This window comes from Bombus vancouverensis, chromosome 12 (genome assembly GCF_051014615.1).
Source record: "Bombus vancouverensis nearcticus chromosome 12, iyBomVanc1_principal, whole genome shotgun sequence".
Classification (NCBI taxonomy): domain Eukaryota; kingdom Metazoa; phylum Arthropoda; class Insecta; order Hymenoptera; family Apidae; genus Bombus; species Bombus vancouverensis.
In genome coordinates, this window is record NC_134922.1 from 5,419,586 (window position 1) to 5,440,186 (window position 20,601).

Below are 20,601 nucleotides of genomic sequence, written 5' to 3' on the forward strand. Positions count from 1 at the left end.
GACCCTTTTAACGCGGATCGCATGCTCCAGAGCTCGCAAATTGAGGAAATAGAACGAGAATTTCGCGTCGTCACGGCTGTCGATTCGAATTCAGGGCTCCGTGATTCAACTGGAAACGTTCTGCCTATTATCAAGGTACAAGTGATAACAAACGAGCGATAAACTCTTGTCGATGAGCGATCGAACAGAACTGGTGCACGAAGAATGTGTTAATTCTTACGTATTTTACCGTGTCGGAGTCAGGTCTTTCAGATCCCATCGTAAATCACGGCGTATTTGAAAGAATAACATTCTTTTAGTTTTAAAAATCTAGAATCTAGGAACAAAATACTTATTAATTAAAATTATTAATTAAATAATTAATAATAATAATTATTATTATTAATTAACATACTTATTAATTAAATATTATACAAAAGTAGTTCAGCAGTGAACTCTAGTTCTTATATACAGTACGATATATACATATGCGAAAATTATGATTTAATCATTTTATCAACATTCCCTGCACCGGCGACTCCTTTGGACAAGGTCCAAAGATTTCACATCTTCAACAAGAAAATCGGTAGAGAACATTGTATGTACGAGATCATGTAAATTAGGAAGAGGTGGAGCGTTGCCAAACCAAAGTGAAAAGCGAACCCATGCGACGAAGAAACAAATAGAGCAAACATTATGAGCATATAACTGCTGATTTCGGTTCATAATTCAATCTCTTCGAGCAAACGTAAAAAACGCGAGTCCTGTTAGGGATAATAATTGAGTTAGCGAAAGCTAACAAAATCTTTTTGCTTCGATCTCGTTAATTTTCTTCCGAACTTTTTCCCCTCGTCGAGTTAACCGTGTCTCGGATCTTGGATCGGCCACTGGTTTATAAAATCTTGCCACAAATTTCCAGGTCTGGCACCGATCTTCTTAATTGAAGTCGAAACTGCTACAAATCGATCCACCCCTGGGGCAAATTAACGACAGACGTTACCTGTGACAAATCGTACAGATGACCAGCAAACCAACAAGAAACTCCAGAAATCAATTTTCCCGTTCGCCACGACGGAAACGTGAAAAATTATCGTGTGTCACACGGAACAGTTAAGGAGGAAGAAATAGAGGATGTAGACACGAGACTCTGTTTGCAACTCGAGTTACCAGAAGGTAAAACTAGCAGCATGGTGTCGCGTTAGCTACAAGTAGCGATGGGATCAACTAAGTACAAATTTGAATTCATCTGAAAAATTTTAAGTAAACAGAAATGCACGTACTTTTTTATCTTTCAAGATTGAAGTATTAAGTTTTACGAGATTCGATGTTTTCGAATGACAAAATAGTTACCAGTACTCGTTCGAAACTATCTCGTTTAACTCAAGTGCTTGTACAATAAATACAGAAAATGGAACACAAGTTTTTGTAAGTAACAATGAAAACGAAACTAAACTTTGGTATTGGAATTGACTCAATTTCATGAATATGATTCGAGCTTGATCCCATCACTAGCTATAAGGTGGTAAGAACGAGCAAGCGAAATTAATTGTCCTTGGTGGCGGTTCGTAGAGCGAAAGTTTTGCAGCCATACGTCATCTTAATTGGCTTAATGCCGACAAGTTACAGCGCTACACACAACCATGGTCATTGTGGCGTCTCTCTTCATTTCCTTCTTCCTCTCCGTTTCTCTATTTCCTCTCTGCTCGCGTCATAGTAGCCAAGATGTGACTGCTGGTCTCCACTGACCCACGTTGCTCTCTGTTGTTCCGTAAGCATCCCATGGGAAAATGGAATCATCTGGAAGTTTTCACGGCGACGTATACGTGCCGCATCGCCTCTGGCAATTTTTACGTCGTCGTCCACGCTCTCTACGAGCAACCTTCAGCACAACGAAAACGATCTCTTGTCGCGCGTATAAACGCTTGCTCCCTCGCCTGGCATTTGTACGAGTGTCAGAGGTAGAAACTCGAAGTCGGTCGAACCTACACACGTGTCTCGTGAACATATTCTGTTTATGACCGCCCTTTTCCTCGGTAAAACTACCAGGATATAGGTCACTTTTAAGCATGCGCGTTTTATCTCGTACACGTTGCGACTTTATACACCACGAGTTATTAACATGTCACGCGTTGTTTCGAAATTTTTTTACATTTTCTCGTTAACTACTCTGGCCACTCTCTCGCACTGCTCGTTAAAGGGATGTATTTACGTACGAAATAAAATTTCTCAAGAATCTTTGTCCGGGATTCTTCTTTTGGAAATACAGCCGGTGTATCGTCTACTATCTGTCTTAATATCTAGAACTTGAAGGACCATTAGAACATTCTGAATGAAAAGAAATTCTTACTTTTCTTACTTATCTTCTTTTATTTATCATTTTATTTATCGTTACTTCTTTTCGTTATTTATCGTATCCACTCCTTAATTCCAACCCCGCAAATAAGTAGATACGTATTGACATTACAGTTAATTACTATGATTTCCAAACTAACATTACAATTCCACGCTACCTTCTTCGCTACAATCATTAATGTCTTGTAAATTGATCCATAGTGTTGAGTAAGATTAGAGTCTCGACTAACCAAACATCTCTACTCCAATCTTTCCACACTCTATTTCGACAAGTAGTCGTATGTTTCACCGAAGCCTAATGAACATCTACGAATCGTTTCCCTTACAAATATAATACAACCAGCGACACGTGTACGCGTGTGCGTGCCAACATGGCAGTCATCCACTGATAGGAGACGACTCTGTGAGTAAATTACATGGTTCCTTTGATCTTCATCCCACGAACTTCTGCTCAGACGACTTGGCCCAGACCGAAGCTTCAGATACCTTTTTCTATCCCTGCTCCCCTGTCCTCTTCTCCATCGGCTAGACTTTCGCGCGTCAAAGAGCAGCTCGACCTTCCCTTTTTCCGGAGGACGTGGATACCCATTACAAGAGGACAGAGGGTGGTTTTATTGATAGGCGTACTGTTAAAAAGAGCGAGACGACGAAAGAGAACTCCACTCTTTCGGTTAATTGCTGACTTTGAAAGGTCAATGTTACCTGCATATTTAACCCCAGCTCGTAAACATTAATCGATATTTCTCCAATACGAATGTTTGTGAAATTTATGTATTTAAGTTTGTCCAGGTTTCTTTCGGTTTTACAAATTTTTGCTAGATCTTTATCTTTATGATACAACGTTGCACATTAAAAATATTTAAACCCAACTCGCAAATGTGAGTCGATGATATTTCTCTGATATGAACGTTTCTGAATTTTACAACTTTCTCTAGACATCTATAGATTTCACAAATTTTTATTTTCACGATACGATATTGTACGTTTTATCTTTGGTTAATGACTGGAGGGCATGCTATTTGGATAATAATCGACGATCAAAGATATTATTTGCAAGAAATGAAAGATTTGTACGTAGGGAAATTATGAACGTTTGTGTTTTAGTGTTAAAGAAAGAAACTCGAATACAGATAAGTTAAAGTTGAAGAAAGAAAATTGAATGAGAGAATTATTGTCGGAATATAAAATAGTAGAAAATTGTTCCGATTGATCTAAAATTTTAGAATGAAACAAAGGGAATATGGGAGTAAAAGTTGTTCAGTAATAGATTCACCAGCGGAAGAGATTGATCTTTAATAAACGAAAAAATGTATGTTCAACCGGCAGAAGACTGAATTTCAGTTTCTCTAAAATAGCGATCGATTGTGTTGCAAGAGAAAAATTGAAAAGCGTGAAAGCTAAAATATGAACATAAGTCTGCAAGAACTTAACCAACAATATTATATTGCATTTTTTATTAACGATGTATTCTTCTCGTTTCAACGTAATAATATAAAATTTATACAATAACTTAACAGCAATTACTTTTCGAATATATTGACAAAGCATTTTTTAGATATTTTATTACATTTTTTGTACACGAGTAAACGTTTACTCACCTCAGCACCACAAAAAGTAAAATATTCAATGAAATATGAACAAATTTTAGAGTAAACATAGTATAAAAATAATGCTGTAATATAATAATCTTTTCTTTTTTTTGTAGATTATCGGTAGCAACATAAATCGACATACGGGAACCGGTATACTTGAGTGGCTGTTGAGGCAATAACTTTTACCCAAGAGAAATTCTCCTTCAGGAGAAGATATAAATCCCCGAAATATATTACGTTTTTCCCAACACTTCCCCTTACTTCCTTTTCATTATTAACTCTCAAAGCACGATTATAGATTTTTCAACCCAACAATCGACGAAGCTAAACGTTTTCTTCGTAACGTTGTTGGATATTATATGAAAATATTTTCTACAGAAATTTACAAATAAGGGGGGAAAAAGAGATACAGAAGATATTCGTGAAATGCAATGCATTTGTACAACTATTTTAATATAAGCATAATATTAATTATGCAACAACAATTCATGGAAATTTGCGTCGACGCGGTATTTCGTCGTTCCATTGTTTGCTATGTACACGATGCTGCTGATTATAATAGCAGATCTCGATTCTGAGAAATTAATTATGCATGCATCCAATCAGTAGTGTCATTATGGACTGTTGGCATGCTGAGAAATATGAAAAAGGTAAACTACTTGATCGATTAAAATGTACCGATGGCTAATTGCGTTATTATCAAAATTAAACACAGTTGTAATATAAAACCAATTTTCTCAAGTCCTATATAAATATCAATTCCTCCATGAAACTATACACTTCATATTGCTCCTTAATTAATAAAAATATAATGGTGACTAGTTTTTCAGAAATTTATTATTGTATCGACGAATACTTAATTTCTATTTTGCAATATGTATGCACCAAGTTTACAAAAATTTCAAATCAGAAGTTACATACAGCTCTGAAAAGTAAGCTAGAAATTGCTAATTATTGAAGTCTTTTTCAAAATCTTCCTAGAAAATTCTAATGCACTGATTCGATATCATCTTGAGGCTAAAAAGAGACGTAGGATCGCCACAGATTATTGTTATCGAAACGCGGTTCTCGTCCAGAGGGACTTCGATGGAGAATTACGGTTGACGAGCTCATTATGGCGCTAACGAAGCCGGAAAATTAATTTATCGGCCGAGTGGAATCACGGATTGCGTTGTTTAATAGCCGCAGCGCGCAAGGGAAACTAGCAAGCCGGAAGCGTACCGCGACCGGAAGGTTGAAACTTGATTACCGCTTCGAGCAAAGATATCGTTTCTGATAACGAACCTGCTTTATCGCTTTCCAGTTGAATGCATCTGCAGATCGATGGAAAAAGGAATTTTGTTGGATGACACCAACTATCAGACTGCGATCTCGTTAAAAAGGAAATGAGAATGTTTTCTGGTTGCCCAATGAATTCGATTCCGTTCTTAGCGGTATTATTAGACAGAGTCGATTTTCATTTACATTAATCAATTTTTAATTTTTGGTTTCCCGTATTTTACACACTGATCGTAAAAATTGAAACACGATACTCGTTAAATAAAAAGTATTCGTCGAATGAAAAATATTTATTTTGTTTCAAAGCAATGCGACAGTTTCGAGAGAATTTAAGGTAAAAACAAAGTAATAAAAGAAATGAATATAACTCATAAAATGGCTTGTGAACTAATACACTTACAATGACTCGTAAAATAATGAGAATATTAACGAAATTGCTTTGAAGTTATTTCTTCAGAGAAATGTACAATATCCACAGAATTTAATTCCGCCAAATTAATCGCAGGCAATTAGTTACGCTCTTTAATTGTTGAACTTTAGAAAAAATCAAATATTCGTTATTCTATTTAGAGACAAGAGAATTCCGTGAAAAATTACAAAATGAGATTTCTTCTGTCGTTAAATTTACTTTATCTCGTTCCACTTGACGTGACGCGCAAATCTGATAACTGATCCACACAAACGCTGCGTTTCGGTATGCAAAAGATGATAATATCTATTACAATACCCATGCACGATCATAAAACAACTTAAAGCTTAAAGTTCTCGAAACAACATAATTTCGGCCAAAAAAGACATCGATTTCTAGCTTCAAAACAAAGTTCTTTCCCACTCTACGATTCGTTCACGAATTTTTAAGTTGAAGGAATGGTACTAAAACAAAGTCCGAAAATTGGTAGAATGGCTAATGAAACTATTAATTCAAAGCGATGAATTGTATTTCGTTATTTCCCCAAGCGAATCGTTTTCTAACACAATGATTGATAAAAAGAAATTTGGCAACCTAGCATATTCTATGTATCGTAAAATATTGTTTAACGATGGATAAATACAAAAGTTCGTAACAGAGTTAACTCGGCTATCTCGAAAACTGCTGTTCGCAAAACTTAATTTTCAAAACATCGATTTTTTTACACCAATTTAAAAAGTAGCAAAGGGTCGATAGAGAAGGTTTTGGAAAAACAAGCCAGATCGTGTTTACGATACACGATACAGAGTTAGAGTAATTTTTCCAACAAGCGTTTCCTCTTTTTATCGCCAACGAAATAAACATCGTATCTCCGTGAAATAAAAGTCCATAATCTTCGTAACTGAGTATCGAGATTTCTGAAACGATTCGGCCAGGACTATAAAAGGAAAACGGTCCTTTTTCCGGAACCCTCTCAAAACAAATAACTGTCGAGAGTGCCGATGGGCGACTGTCGAACGGTCAAAGTGCAATAAACGCTCGAAACTTTGGCATTCGATAGGTTCGTACCCGCGAAACGATGCGAGCCGTTTCGACAAGAAACACGGTTGTGTTTGTGATCGTTCGCGTACACGTATGCGCACAGGCCCCCACATATTTCTGCGTATAACGAGGGTGGGTCGGAAAATCGAGCGATAAAGATTGAATTCCGATATCCGAGTCGCTTGATTGGCAAACGAAATATTGATGGATCCAACTAAAGATTCGCTTTAATGAAATTCCCGTCTTACCCCCTCCCCCAATTAACACCCTTTTCTTTGTAAACATCTGTAATTTAATTTAATTTTTAATTAAAATCTTCTAAAGGAATTACAAAATTCATGCACAACTAAAGCATAACTGTAATTTAGAAGCAATCCTCTTTTTAATAATGTTTGACATAAAAGCGAGTAACTAGAGTTTAGTGGAACTGAACCGTAAATAAGGATTAAAGCACGACATTTACAGATGGTCCTAGCTCATAAGTTAAACAGTCATCCTATAAATTTAATCTCGTTTCAAGACTACCAAGTGCAGGGTTATCCTCGTTCAGGGATACATTAAAATAAACCGAACACAGTCAGCAAAGTACACGCTGCAAATGAATGTTTACCAACGGTCTGTACTACGACTAAAGCACACGTTTCGTGTCTATTCTGATGAATCTAACGTACGTATCTTGATGGCAGGACGACAAATTTTCTTTGTTCGATCTTTCACAAGTGTAAACGATCGAATAACCGAAAATAATGAGGAGATATTTCTAGACAATTTTAACGAGGCATTTTCGGGGCTGTTAACTACACGTTCATATAATTTTCATTTATCTGTATCATCGCGTAATCTCGCAGTCGTAACTTCCACTTCAATAAATCTAGCAAAATTATCTCGCAACTAGACAATCCTATTTATGAATGAATGAAAGCTTATGATTCTCGTGTGCAGTCTCTACGCGAACACTGATTCGACGTGCCAATATTTGAACGAAAAACGTATAGTTCCATCGAAATTTTGTGCCGACTATTTCAACTTCATAGATAGTCATATCGCGAATATCCGGACGTACGAACTGCATTCGCTTTTCAAACAGTAATCAGAAAGCGCTTACGGGAAATCTATAGCACGTCTAATCCTCCATCTTTTTCAACAAACTTGTATAATATAACCCAGTTTTAAGGTACACGACAACCGAATAAAATGTCTGCAAAATTTGTTCACGGTCGATTATAAAAAGGTTTCGCAAACAAAAGATAGAAGGAACATTTTTTTGCAAAAGCTCACTGCCATTTCACGAACGTGTGTTTTTGAATCTAGCGTGGCTATCGATTTTTACATATCGCGCATTGTGCAAAGGATTTGAGACCGACAAAATACGAATTTTCTTTTTAAAACGCCAATTCTATACCGCGAATTACAGATATTTCTTGCAATATCATATCGACGAACGATATGAAAGAACAGAACTTTCCAAACAGCGAATTAATGAGAAAACTCCTAGTCCGCGATAATCGTGTTAACAATGAATGAGTAAGGTGATTTATGTCGATTGTATCTTTTAGCCAAAACTTGCGCGATTCCCACGTAATGCTTTACAACGGTTCGCACTTGGCCCCAACATTTTACATCCACTTCGAACTTCAAGTTTCACCGTTCCGTGAGAAAATCACCAGAAAGTCTTTCGTTCCCGACTAATGAAATTTGAAAATCAATATTGAAACTTCAATGAAATGAAGACGACATTCATATATTGTAATAAGAAGTATCGTATACGCTAACAATAATACAAGCGGCTTTCATTCAACTTCTATAATAGTACTCCTGTTTTAATTATCAATTAAAACCGTGATTCAGAAAACGATATAAAACGATATTATAATTTTCTAATGATATTTAGTATTTATAATTATGATATAAAGTATTTTCTAATGATTAACGAACGTATTTTTGAAATAAAGTAACCGGACCAACGTAGTGAAATTTTAATAGAGGAGCAGAAGCTGCTTGAAATCTACCCCAATGACGCCATTAGACTAAAAGCTCTCCGAAATTGTAAATCAAGTAAAAATAGATGGGATCAGGTGGTAAGTCGAAAAAAGTTTTCCCGTGTCGAGTGCTTGTCGATTCCACAATCTACGGCACTGAGAACCACACCGAACATCTGGTACATGGCACCGTCCCATCAGGTAGTCGATCCAAGTTTCTTGCTGCTTACCACACCCTCTCGCCGCCCCTTTGCTACCCTTATGCGCACGACATTCTTTCCCTTTTTATCCCGCTGTCTGTGGCAATGCCGCAAGAAAATCCAGCAGATTTTCTTAGATTTCTCGAAACCACGAACCGAAAGGACTGGAATTGCAACCACGTCGATCGTCAGGTGTCAAGTGTGTTAAGCACAATTAGGAATTATCCCCATTGACTATCGTTCGATCCAATTACCCTGATTTCACTCTTCCATTCCAACATATCGAGCCGTTTATTTAAATTTCACCGATTTTCTACGAAATTACTCGGTTATAGAGTCGAAGCAAATGGCCAAAAGGGCTTGAATTGGATCTTTTATTGTGTAAAAATTAGTAATTGTAATTAGAGTAACTTTATTGATTTAATTGTTTCAAACGCTTTGGTTTCTAGTGGAGATTACCTGTCAGTGGCAAACGTAAACGTGTTGGAAATGAAATAAAGTTCTTCGCCGGAGCGGTCAAATAACGGTGTTTGTCCCCGTGAATATGTCAATATTAAAGTGTTTCGACGTTAACCGTGGAAAAGGGGACGCGCAGACGCACCTTCAGAAACAATATTTAATGAAACCGAAGAAAGCTTTTAAGATGGAGGTACCGGAAAGCTTTTAGTTGTATTACGACCAGAAAATTGCTTTAATCTATCCCAGTAGCACGTAATCCTATAAATGAAAAACACAATCAATGCTCGCAACGCAATTTCGTAAATTGTAGTTTCCCTTTTCATTTTAATTAACGACGTTTCAATCGATCATCTGACAATTCTGAAGCTAGCGTACATCGTTTCCTAAATTTATAATCGAATTCCCGAGGAACAGAAATAAAAAAACAAAATGTTGAATTAAATTAATCTGCCCAAATATTCTCCATACATTCACGAAAAAAGGCAAGCCAATTTAACGTATTTTGTTTCATGCATAAAATTCATTGGCATAAAAATGGCATGTTTTGTTTTACACATCGCAATAAAGAATTCAAAGCAACAACTAAAAAATTGGAAAGCAACGAAGATCAGACAGTCAAATTTTTGACGTCCACGTGTATCTGCAACGCAGTAGGGCGTAAACGCACACATGTAAACCTAAAGCCGCGATGAAATTGTGCATGCACACTTTTATTCAACATTTTATATGAAACAGGAAAACAGTCACATTTTTTACACTAAAGCTATGTTTGCCGCCTGAAATCTCGTTTTTTTTACCTTTCTCTCGATATTACCACACAGTTTTCAACAAAATACGGAAACTCGTAACTTTACAGAAGGCAGAATATTTTTCAAGTCGACATGATACCAAAAACTGAAAAATTTCCATAGATCTCCCTCTAAAATATTTCAATGTTCTCATAATTTTCGTAAAGCTTCTTTTCCAAACGCTTTCAAAGTTTATAATAACGTTACTGCAGATTTGAATTAAAATACATGATGACATATATTTCCACGTCGTTGTTAATTCAGATAGTGATGAATCTAATTCTGTTATATCTCGAAGCTCTCGAGAATTCTTTGATTGACACCCCGTAGCTTTACCGGTCGTACGTTGCCAGTAATTGAATAATCCCGACAACAGCAATCACGTAATTGCGTGACTAACAGCGACGGCAGCTTGCACTCGCACCAGCCACGATCAACATCAAATTTCATTGGGTGGCATTTAACGAGGCTTACCGGCAAGATTATTCAAATTTCCGTTTGTCCAGAGGAGTAACTACCGGGGAGCTTCGCCGCAAGCTCGAGTACAAATAAAAGAAAAGCCGTGGCTGGTGAGACCGATAGGACGAAACAAGAGGGAACGGACTCTGATTAAATTGCTTTGGTGCAAGGCCGAGGGCGAGAAAGAGAATTTCGCGACAGAGAAACCGGTAGACGAAACGAGAGATCGAAATAACGAGAAACAACGAAAGGGAAAAGCAAAATAAAATAAAAACTGGGAAAAGAAAAAGAGGAACAATGGAGATGGGAAACAAGGGCGGAGGGAAGACTATTTTCTCGATTTAAGGAAAAGTTCAAGAGGGAATCGTTTCATTGGGGGAAAGCTTGGTGAATGGAGAAACAAAATTGTAAGCTAGCAAAGCTGAGGACTTTTCAGGAAGTTTAGCATCTGTAGACCAGTTTAATTTTGCGTGCAACAAGAAAACTTTGTTTAAGTTACCATCGTTCCTTTGCTAGATTACAAAGGAAGAAACTCGGCGAAACTTCACTGCTCGTTTCCTCCAACATTGTACGTTTTACTTTAAGCTTTCGTAAAATGATGCGATTCGTTAAAATAATTTTTATATCGAATTATCGTCGCGACGAGGTAAAAACAAACGCTCGTTAATATTTCGCGATTCAAAGCATCGTGAAGTCTTACACACTGTAAAATTTCCAGATTATTTCGGTCATTATTTACTGTCTGCAGTACTTATTATACGAAGGACCGGCGTGTTTTGCATTCTAAGAGAACAACGACTAAGTTTACATTTTAGTAAATGCGCGATCATATTTCGGATTTCAGAGGAAGTAGCTGACGAATTGCTTTTTTATTAGAATTTTCAGTTGAAATATCTGGATGAATAGTTTTGACGTAATTGTCATTTTTTTAAATACTCTCCCAATTTTATGGTGCTGAAAATTTCCACCAAAATTTATGATCAAATATATTATACTTCAACGTAATCGTCTTTAACGACGGACCGGTGATGTACAAACAAATTGCTAAACTATTATCCGGCTTGACAAATTTCACACAGCGAGAAGCTTAATCGATCAATGGGTTTTGTTTCAATCAAGTGTTAATTACGTTAAATTGTAACAACAGGATAAAAATCAATGAGTATAAAGCAGATTAATGTCATTTCTTTGCTTAATTATTAACAATAAACCTAGTGGATCCACAGAGTAATCTGTTATGAAAAAAAGGATACCTAATCTTTAATCAGACATTGGCTAATTGTTTGCCAGTAATTATTTTAATTAAGTTCTAGTGAATATCAGATTACTCAAAACGAGCTGCAAACTAATTTAACAAACATAATGTGGGTCACATGTCAACCAAATACGTTACATAATATTACAATTTTACAGCAATTAATGCCAATTATTACCGTGTATTAAATATCGCATATTCACAAACATTATTATCATCATAACCTTACATTGCAATTACTACAGCAACTAATACAAATAAATTTGCATTCGTTAAAGCAAAAATTAATAAATGCATATTATTTCATTAATGAATGCAAAGTTTCCACGTCAAAGAGAATAATAAATTTGATTTATCAAAGAGGAGAAATCAATAATTATCATCATGCTATATTACCTCACGAATTTTCATTCAACATAACAAACAAAAATTTGACGACTTAGAGAATGAACATCTGTGAAGAATTATCTTCGCGGTCAAATATCTACCAACAAAGAAAGGAATCTCGGATTAAGGTAAAATTTTATCCGAATCTGCGAATTTCCAACTGCTCGGCGATTTAATTTAGAGTATTCAGAGCACTCGTTAGAAGTTAATACGACTCCGTTAGTCGCGTTTTGCCCGTTTATTTTCAATTTTCCTCCCTTAAGCTCCCTCCGCTATTTCTCTCTCTCTCTTCTCGCTCTCTGTCTCTTGGCTTCTTTCTCCAGTTGGCAACGAAAGCTTTCTTCCGCAACAGTTCTACCTCGTCCAGAAAGAGTCGCCTCGGATGGGCGCGTTTTCTCTCCTCCCCTCCCCCCAGAGAAAGCGGACAGCACTCCGCGAGCGGAATTTTAAACGAGTGGATCCAGGAAATTAGGAAGATTTGATCAGTCGGTGCTGGAATTACAAATAATCTCATTATTGTGGCGAGGGTGCACTCCGCGTCGAGACAGTTGCGATTTATATTGTCGAATTTCCTCCTTCTTATCCATCGCTAAAAACGCGTACACGTGGCCAGTAAACTGAAGAGAAAGAAGTCATTAGACGATATAAATTGGCGATCGACGATTCTCGAGCAATCCTTTCAAGAAGTCTTCTTTTTCTTAATTAAGAGAAAGATTTAATAGCAAAGGGAAACTAACATTGGAGCAAACATTTTTTATGGAATAAACGAGAAGAATCACGTAAGTTTGATAATTGTGAAAAATGGTTTTGTACGCTGAGAAATAGAGGAATCTCTTAGGAGTATGTACTAATAAAATGATATATATCTACTGGAAGAAATTCAGGTTTCTGTAGCAACATTCTGCAAACATTCTACATGATTTTCTCTTGAGGAAAATTGTTGGTAACATTTTTGCACCAATAGCGTTAATTTTTGATTAGGTGTGAATGGAGTAATTGTACTTGTATGCAAACATTAATATACTGAATGAAACTCGGTGGTCTTTAGGGAACGGCATTGCACGCTCTTTGCCCATACACCACTCTGAATGGATCTATTAAATAAATTAAGGCAACCTCCTTGGTTACTTGGATACCCTACATTGCGAACTTTCTCCAACGTGGATTTAAAATTGTTCGTGAATGAATCGCAAAACGGCTTTTAGTTTTAGGTAAAATTTCATAATTTAAGAAAGTATCAAAGATCCATTTGTTATTCTGCGAAAGCACGATCGAAGCAGCTTAAACTCGAAGGGAATTGTTGTTAAATTCCCATCTCTACTATCGTATCTAAATAATTAACAACTTCGTTAATATTTGTTTAAAATTTTAGACTCGAAGTAGGTAGTCACCGTTTCATTGAAATTTCTCTTTCCAACTCCTATTTATAATTTCTCAAATCTAGCAACGAGTCGATGAAACCATCAGCTTCAAATCAGAAATTCACAATGAACGTAACACCACTGTTTAGTTATTTATATTTATGTTTGTGATTCATCAAATGTGTATTTCGATATTGGAGGAAAGTAAAGCTCGTTACGTTCCAGATAATTAATTACCTTTGATAAAACTGTGGAACGTCAACGATTTGTCTCCATTGAGAAGGCGACTTATCAGGTTGTACGGCTTACGATACGCGCCAAGAAGAAGAGTCAGCCGATGGAAGAAGAAGCGGCGGGCGAAAATGAAAATAAAAGACAAAAGGGTGAATTGCGACGACGGGCTAAAAGAAATACACACACCACTTTGTCGTCATCCTTTGGCTATCGAGCCATTCATCAATTGTTTTATAATATCGTTACGTCGTTTGTCAATGTTTTTGCTTCTGCTCCTTGAAAAATGAATTCGAAAGCCGTTTACGGTTCGACTCTGGAAACAGCTGCCGAGGAAACCACCGGTCTTTTCGCAACTAATCGTTAACCGTCCACATGGAAAATGGCTGGATTCCTTTTTCGACCGAGATTCTAAGCTCTACGTGCGATCGTGCTTCGGTGGCAAATTGAAGGAAATTTCTCCTGTTTCTTTATTGCTGGAGTAATAGGATTTCGTCGAGTATATGAAGAGTGTTTGGGAACTGATAAAAATTCGACTTACGAATACGTATCTGGTTTAGAGTGTCTGAACCATTTGCTTGAAATCGTATGAATAAAATTGGACGGACGTATCTGAATGCCTTTCAAGGATGACTGTATCCAGTAGAGAAAGCAGAAAATTGTACGAAGGGAAAAAATACGTGTGCAAGCTTAAAAAATGAGATCTGCCGAAAATGATATATTTTAAGTAGCGTTTAACGCCTCGTGTTAAGCAATAAAACGAATAGCGAAACTCCAAATTCCCCGGGATATAACCGGAATGTGGTCACTGTATGATTCGCGCATTGATATACAGTTTAGTTACTTGTTCGTGACGTAATTTGATTACTTTAAAGACTACCATCATGTTAGTTAGCACGAAATTGCGGTAATCGGTCAATTAGCGTGGTTTAATCATTTGCAGATCTGCCAATCAGTACACCCTTGTACTCGATTGAGATCAATACGCGACATAGAATTGGGCTTAACGTTACAGTCAACATATAATGCTGATCATTAATGCGAATAGCACTATATAATCCTGTCAAAGCACTCTGTACCGTTCGATTTTAACAAGACATTATACCTTCCCATCGATACGTCGAAAATTCGCGAAACACGAATCTCTAATTTAAAAAGGAACGAAAATACAATATTAATTTTCCAAATAACATACGAATATCTATCAATATTAGCCACTAGCAATATTAAATTACATAATTACCGATCTGCCGACCATTAAATCACGTTAACCTGTATTTTCCCCTATCGTGTTCGCAATCATGTTGTCCTAGTTTCAACGAGTAGGAGATCAGTAGTAACAGTATGAGCATAGTCAGACGGAAAAGTGGTAATGTCTCGCAACGTAGCACCGGCTCGTCGCTATTTCGGAACGATGCCGAGCATTTTATTTAATGTCTATCATTAATCAACGATCCATTGGAAATCAGCGTGCTCGTCGCGATTCTTACGAGGATTCGTCGGCAGCGAAACGAAAACCGACCGATGACGAAGATAATAAGGACTCGTTAGCAACCCTGGTAGATTTTGCGGAAGACCGAGCTCGCTTCCCAGGCCAAATTCTACCAACTTTTTCCGGCCCGATTGCGCCCGCTTCCGCACGCTCTGCGAGATCAGCTTTTTAAAATGCCGGTAATTTCCATTTTTAACGAGCCAGGATGGAATCCCCAGGCGTTACGTCAGATTTATCTTCCCCGCTCTAACGGGTCTGATCGCATAAGGGAAATTAATCGTGTGAAACTGCAGGGAAAACCTCCGCTGGGCTTTTCTAAGGAAAGAAAAGAAAATGGACTTTTGTTGGCGAGTGAAGAAAACGACGTATCATCGACCACGAAGATAAACTCGAGAAGCCTCTTCTAAGTTGCGATATGTTACATTAACGTTCCTTTTAGAAATGACGAGACGATAATTTGAGAAGTAACGACGACCAGAATCATTATATAATATTATGTTATATCATATTAACAAGAATTTGTCTTTAGTTAGAGATTTAGTTTAGGTCGATAAATCTTTTCTTTCCTCGTCTCTATTTCTAAATAGAGATCAATTTTCGTAATTCTCTAGAGATTGTCATTTGAAAACAACTAAATCGCTATATGGTTTCTTAAACATTCCTGGAAACTTTGCACACGAGTTTGATTTCCCGGTAGGTGGATTTCTCTTACGGTTGCTTCAAGAATCCCATCCGTGCTGGTATGTCAGATCGTGGAGACGAAGAAAAAAGAGAAAGACAACAATGCCGAACAGCACAAGACTCTGATCCCAGGGGGATACAGGAGGAAGAGCATCCGATGTCTCACTTGCAACTTGGGCTGACCCTCTCCGTGTGTTTTCCTTCCATTCATCGAAACTGGATCTCAGTTCTGAACACCGCCAAGAAAACAACGAGAGAGAGTGAAATACAGAACTTCGGTCTCCGAGTTGAAAGATTAACCCAAGTTTTGAGATCATTGTGAAAGATTGTGGCCATATGGACGAAAGAGATAAAACGTGGCTCGAAGTACTGTTCTTTTATAATTGAAAAGCAATGTCTTGATCATTCCATTCAGCTTCTAAAGGTATAAGAAAAGAAAGAAAAGGTATAAGCCCGTCCTATCCGAAAAATCGAAGAATCGCACACACCCACTTACATCGTTAATCAGTAGATAGTAGCTAGGCTACAAAAAACTAAAACTACAAACTAAACTACAAAAAGGAACAGAAAACGTAGCGATAAACTGATGTGTAACGTCGGCACGCCCATACAAGAATACACGTACGACGTACATAGAGCGGATGGCAGGAAAAAAAATCTTGGACCACGGCAAGGAAAGTAAGAAAAAGGGAAGCAGACGAGGAAGACACGGGCGCCGAGAACGTAGGAGAGCCAAGAAAAGAAATAAAAGTGAAAAGCTCCTGGTCGAGCGAGCGAGACGAGACAGCAAGGGAAATAAAAAGAAATTGTCATCGTCCGGGTGGTTGCAACCACCCTTGTAACCGTGCCCCTTTCTCTCGAGCTTTCCTCGACCCCGCTTTACAGCCACTGTCATTTGTTTTTACGTTCGCTCGACGCCGTTCCTGAAAATCCTTCGCCTGTCGCAAACGCTATTCACCCCTCCTTGTCCTGCGAGATTTCGTCCTAGAGTTGAGAGACAACGTGGGCCCGCTCATCGAGAAAAGTTCAAACGCGGTGGCAATCTCCGGGATCCCCTCTCTTTTCTTCTTACGGAGTAAGAAGAACGCGCAAAGCTGACAGAAAATTTCGAAGTCTCTAGATAAAGGTGTCCCACCCTCCCCTGCCGCCTCTTCTGTTGAAGTTGCCACGAGTGGGCACGCTTTCTCAGAAGCGCGGAACGCGCGCGAGAACTTTCAGCGATGTTTTCTATATTTGTCGGTGTTGAACTTACGAGGAAAGTTTTCGGATGAAATTCTGTTCAACTGCAAGATCAACCAAGGATCTCGGCCAGGATTAACTCAGCTGGGATATTGACTTTGTGAAAATGTCTGATAGACATCTGTAACGTTCAGACTTTCTAGGAAACTATTCCCCTAGATGATTTACCTGAGATCGTCATGTTTTTCCTCGAAACGTTCTTTAAAAAGTTTGACATTTCATTTTAGATTTCCTCGGTCGAGGATAGAATTTTTGGAAACTTTACAAAGTATTTCCTCGATCGAGGAAAGAATTTTTTGGAACGTTGAAAAGCCACCATGACATTGAAAAGATGTGTAATTCAGTTTTTTAAATTGGGCGACAATTTTATCGAAGAGCGAAAGGTTTTATAAAAGAATGAGGCTGATGGGAGGTCTTGAAGATCTTTTGAATAGAGGTTTCCTGCTTGAACTTCGCGAAAAGTTTCATGAGAAAATAGAGAAAAAGGTTGAGTTTTGGCGAACGCTTGCCAGAAAGATAGAAGTTGAAGACAAAGGGTATCGCGTATTAATTCTGTCAGACTATTTAATTAGCAAGGCCTAAGTATGGAAGATAAGAGTTTAATGAATACAGATAGTCTTGTAATCCTAACAGTTTTCCTTTTCCACCTTATCTGCTTCTTCGTTCGTTGTTAAAAGAACAATGGGACGAAGTGAGAATCTCCCAGCAAGAATAAAATTGTTACTTGCTACCGAATTTCTCTCACCCCTTTTAGTTTTTAGCTATCCAGATTTTATCAAAAAGTTTCACTAAATAATACAGAATAATTTCATCACGTTGTCAAATATTACTTTCCAGAATATTATTTCTCTTGTAGTATCGTGGATAGATTGCCTAAGAAATATCGGGTGAACCATAAAGAATGTTGCGAGAAAGCCTAAGTGCCGATAGGCCAAAAAGGTCTGGAAACTTCAATGGGCCGAGCGGCCCATCAATGTGTCGTCAGTCCTTCAATCGAATAGTTACGCGGAAGAAGGCCTATGTGACCATGCCCGCGGACAGTTACGGAACACGTACGTGGTGGGGTTATGAGAAGAGACAAAGGAATGCTTACAGGAGAAGGACGAATTAACAGGCAGTCGTTAACTGAGAGTCGAGTTGCGAGGAGTGGAGGGTTGAGTTGCCAAGTTGTTATGAGTCGTTAATTGAGAGTCGAATTGTGAGGAGTGGAGAGTTGAGTTGTCGAGTTGTTATGAGTTGTTAACTAAGAGTCGAGGTGTGAGGAGTGAAGAGTTGAGTTGCCGAGTTCTTATGAGTTGTAAACTATTAGTTGTGAGTTGTGAATTATCCATTTAGTTGTCTTAATTATAGCACATTACTGCAATTAGTTCACGTTAAATAACTATCGTTTCCTGCTTAATCCATTGTAAATAGATCCATCTATCAATAAACTTATCATATAGGATAGAAATCATTGGAAACCCTAATTTCTAATATTTCTGAATAGATAAATCCTATACTCTAATAGGCCTATTCGAAAATTATGAAATCTAAGATCTCTGTTCGTCGTATTTTCAAAGCTTACTTAACACGTTTGAAAATAGCAAGTTCTTATAGTTAAAACAAACATGTGTATCTGAAGAGGTTTCAAATATATTAGAGTCACTGATAGATGTTCTACCTACTCATGTTTCACTCGCGGTGTTAATACAATAATTACTACTTTATATTACATTTCGCCATATCACTTATCAACTAGATCATAACAGAGCTCCAAATTAATCCTGCAAAAATTACATCAGTAAAAAGAAAAGCTACTCACTCAATGTTACGTTGGGAGGTGCTACGATCTTCGGACAGACCAAGAAGAGCCCCAAGTTGAATCGCACACTCACGACATTGGCAAAGTTACGTGGTTGAAAAGGACTATTCAATTTTTCCTCGGTGTGAAGCCAAGCAGGACCGACGAGCGCTGTGCTGAGAGCAGCGAGCGCCGCGATTCCACAAACCACGCCACATCTGGTCAATCTGATGCCACCAGGGCCACCCGAGCAGCACATCTTCGTCTATGGGATTCCGCACTCTCTTCAGGAAAACATTCTACATAATCTATGGAATCATCTCACCGATTTCAACCATCCTCTCCTTTCTTTTCGGCTAGAAACTTCTCGCGAACTTCGACACATTCTTATACGATTTGTTCTCAAGTTCAATACACTGTCTTTCTTCCTGCGTCACTTTTATACTTAAAGTTTCACGTATTCATCATAGTGCGTCCTTGAATACAAAACGACGCTCCTGGAATGGTGTCTTATTGTTTCCGTTAAGCATCCTAGAAAGAACAAAATGAAAAACAAAGTTAGTACTTCATTGAAATCATAATTTAAATAAATAAATTTATATATACATTTATTTATATTTATATAGGTAAATATTTCTCAGTGATTTCTCCTTGCAAAATTTTTGATATTATAAAAAAATAATATTACATATTACATATGATGATTGTTAAAGAAGATGAATATGAATATGATAAAGGCTCTCGATTTTCACAGCGAGTCTAAACGTAGGATGTTTCAAGCCGGTGGCCATTTGTCGCTCAGCTAACGATATTGTCGTTCTCGTTCGACGAAAGCGAATAATCCGACCACGATAAGCGAGTTATCGAGGTACCATCGAGTTTGACTTTATCGTACGCCTCTTGGGAACCGTTCTCGTGACCGTCGCGTGCCACCGCCGTTTAATTCGCAATGAGAATTCTCGCGGTTGGTGCTCAACACTGATTCCCACGTTGAAACGAAAGTTGTAGTCGCGAGCAAATAATTGATTGAGGAACGTTTGCAATCAAATTGAAAGTTTTCCCTGTCAAACGCTGTCAGCACGTCAACATCAAATAATTTTTTTCTTTCGTGCAAAGCAAACTAAAAAGCGTTGACGTTATTGCAACGGTATAGAGTTACTTGATACTCGTTTAACTTTGCTTTTTCATCCAAATCCCATCTGTGTGGATTAAATAAAAACAGTGGAAATAAAATGAAAAACAAAACGAAATACCTCTGAAATAAATATTTGTTATCATTTCCTAATATCTGATAGCGTTTCGTTTCGACCAATCACTCTTACAGAAAACGAAATGCAACGTAAAACTGATCGATGCTACAGTTCTGACGGAACGGCCGTTCATCGTTTTCGAAACTGGCATTCGGTTGAACAAAGAATAGCGCAGCCGGTTGTTTACCGGATCAGAAATGTCACTGAGCTAGTTTTATCGATGCTGGTGTCGGAACAGCGGATGTTCCGACACGGACGCGTACGGAATTCGTTGACTGTGAAACAGATCAGACTGACAACGGTCCGGATAGATGAAAAAGGGGGATGGAAAAAAACCACCGCGTGAATTTGTTTTAAATGGCGAGCAACGCTAACTACTGCGTCCAACC

At 37.8% G+C, this 20,601-nt stretch overlaps 1 protein-coding gene across 1 annotated transcript in view; it reads right to left on the reverse strand.

Moving 5' to 3' along the window:
- LOC117160838 (uncharacterized) overlaps positions 1–20,601 on the reverse strand; it is a 158,289-nt gene that overhangs the window by 130,383 nt on the left and 7,305 nt on the right. The window contains exon 2 of the mRNA XM_033341872.2: positions 18,984–19,493. Within this exon, the coding sequence (XP_033197763.2) occupies positions 18,984–19,221 (238 nt within the window). The 5' untranslated portion in view covers positions 19,222–19,493. The remainder of the gene's footprint in view (positions 1–18,983; positions 19,494–20,601) is intronic.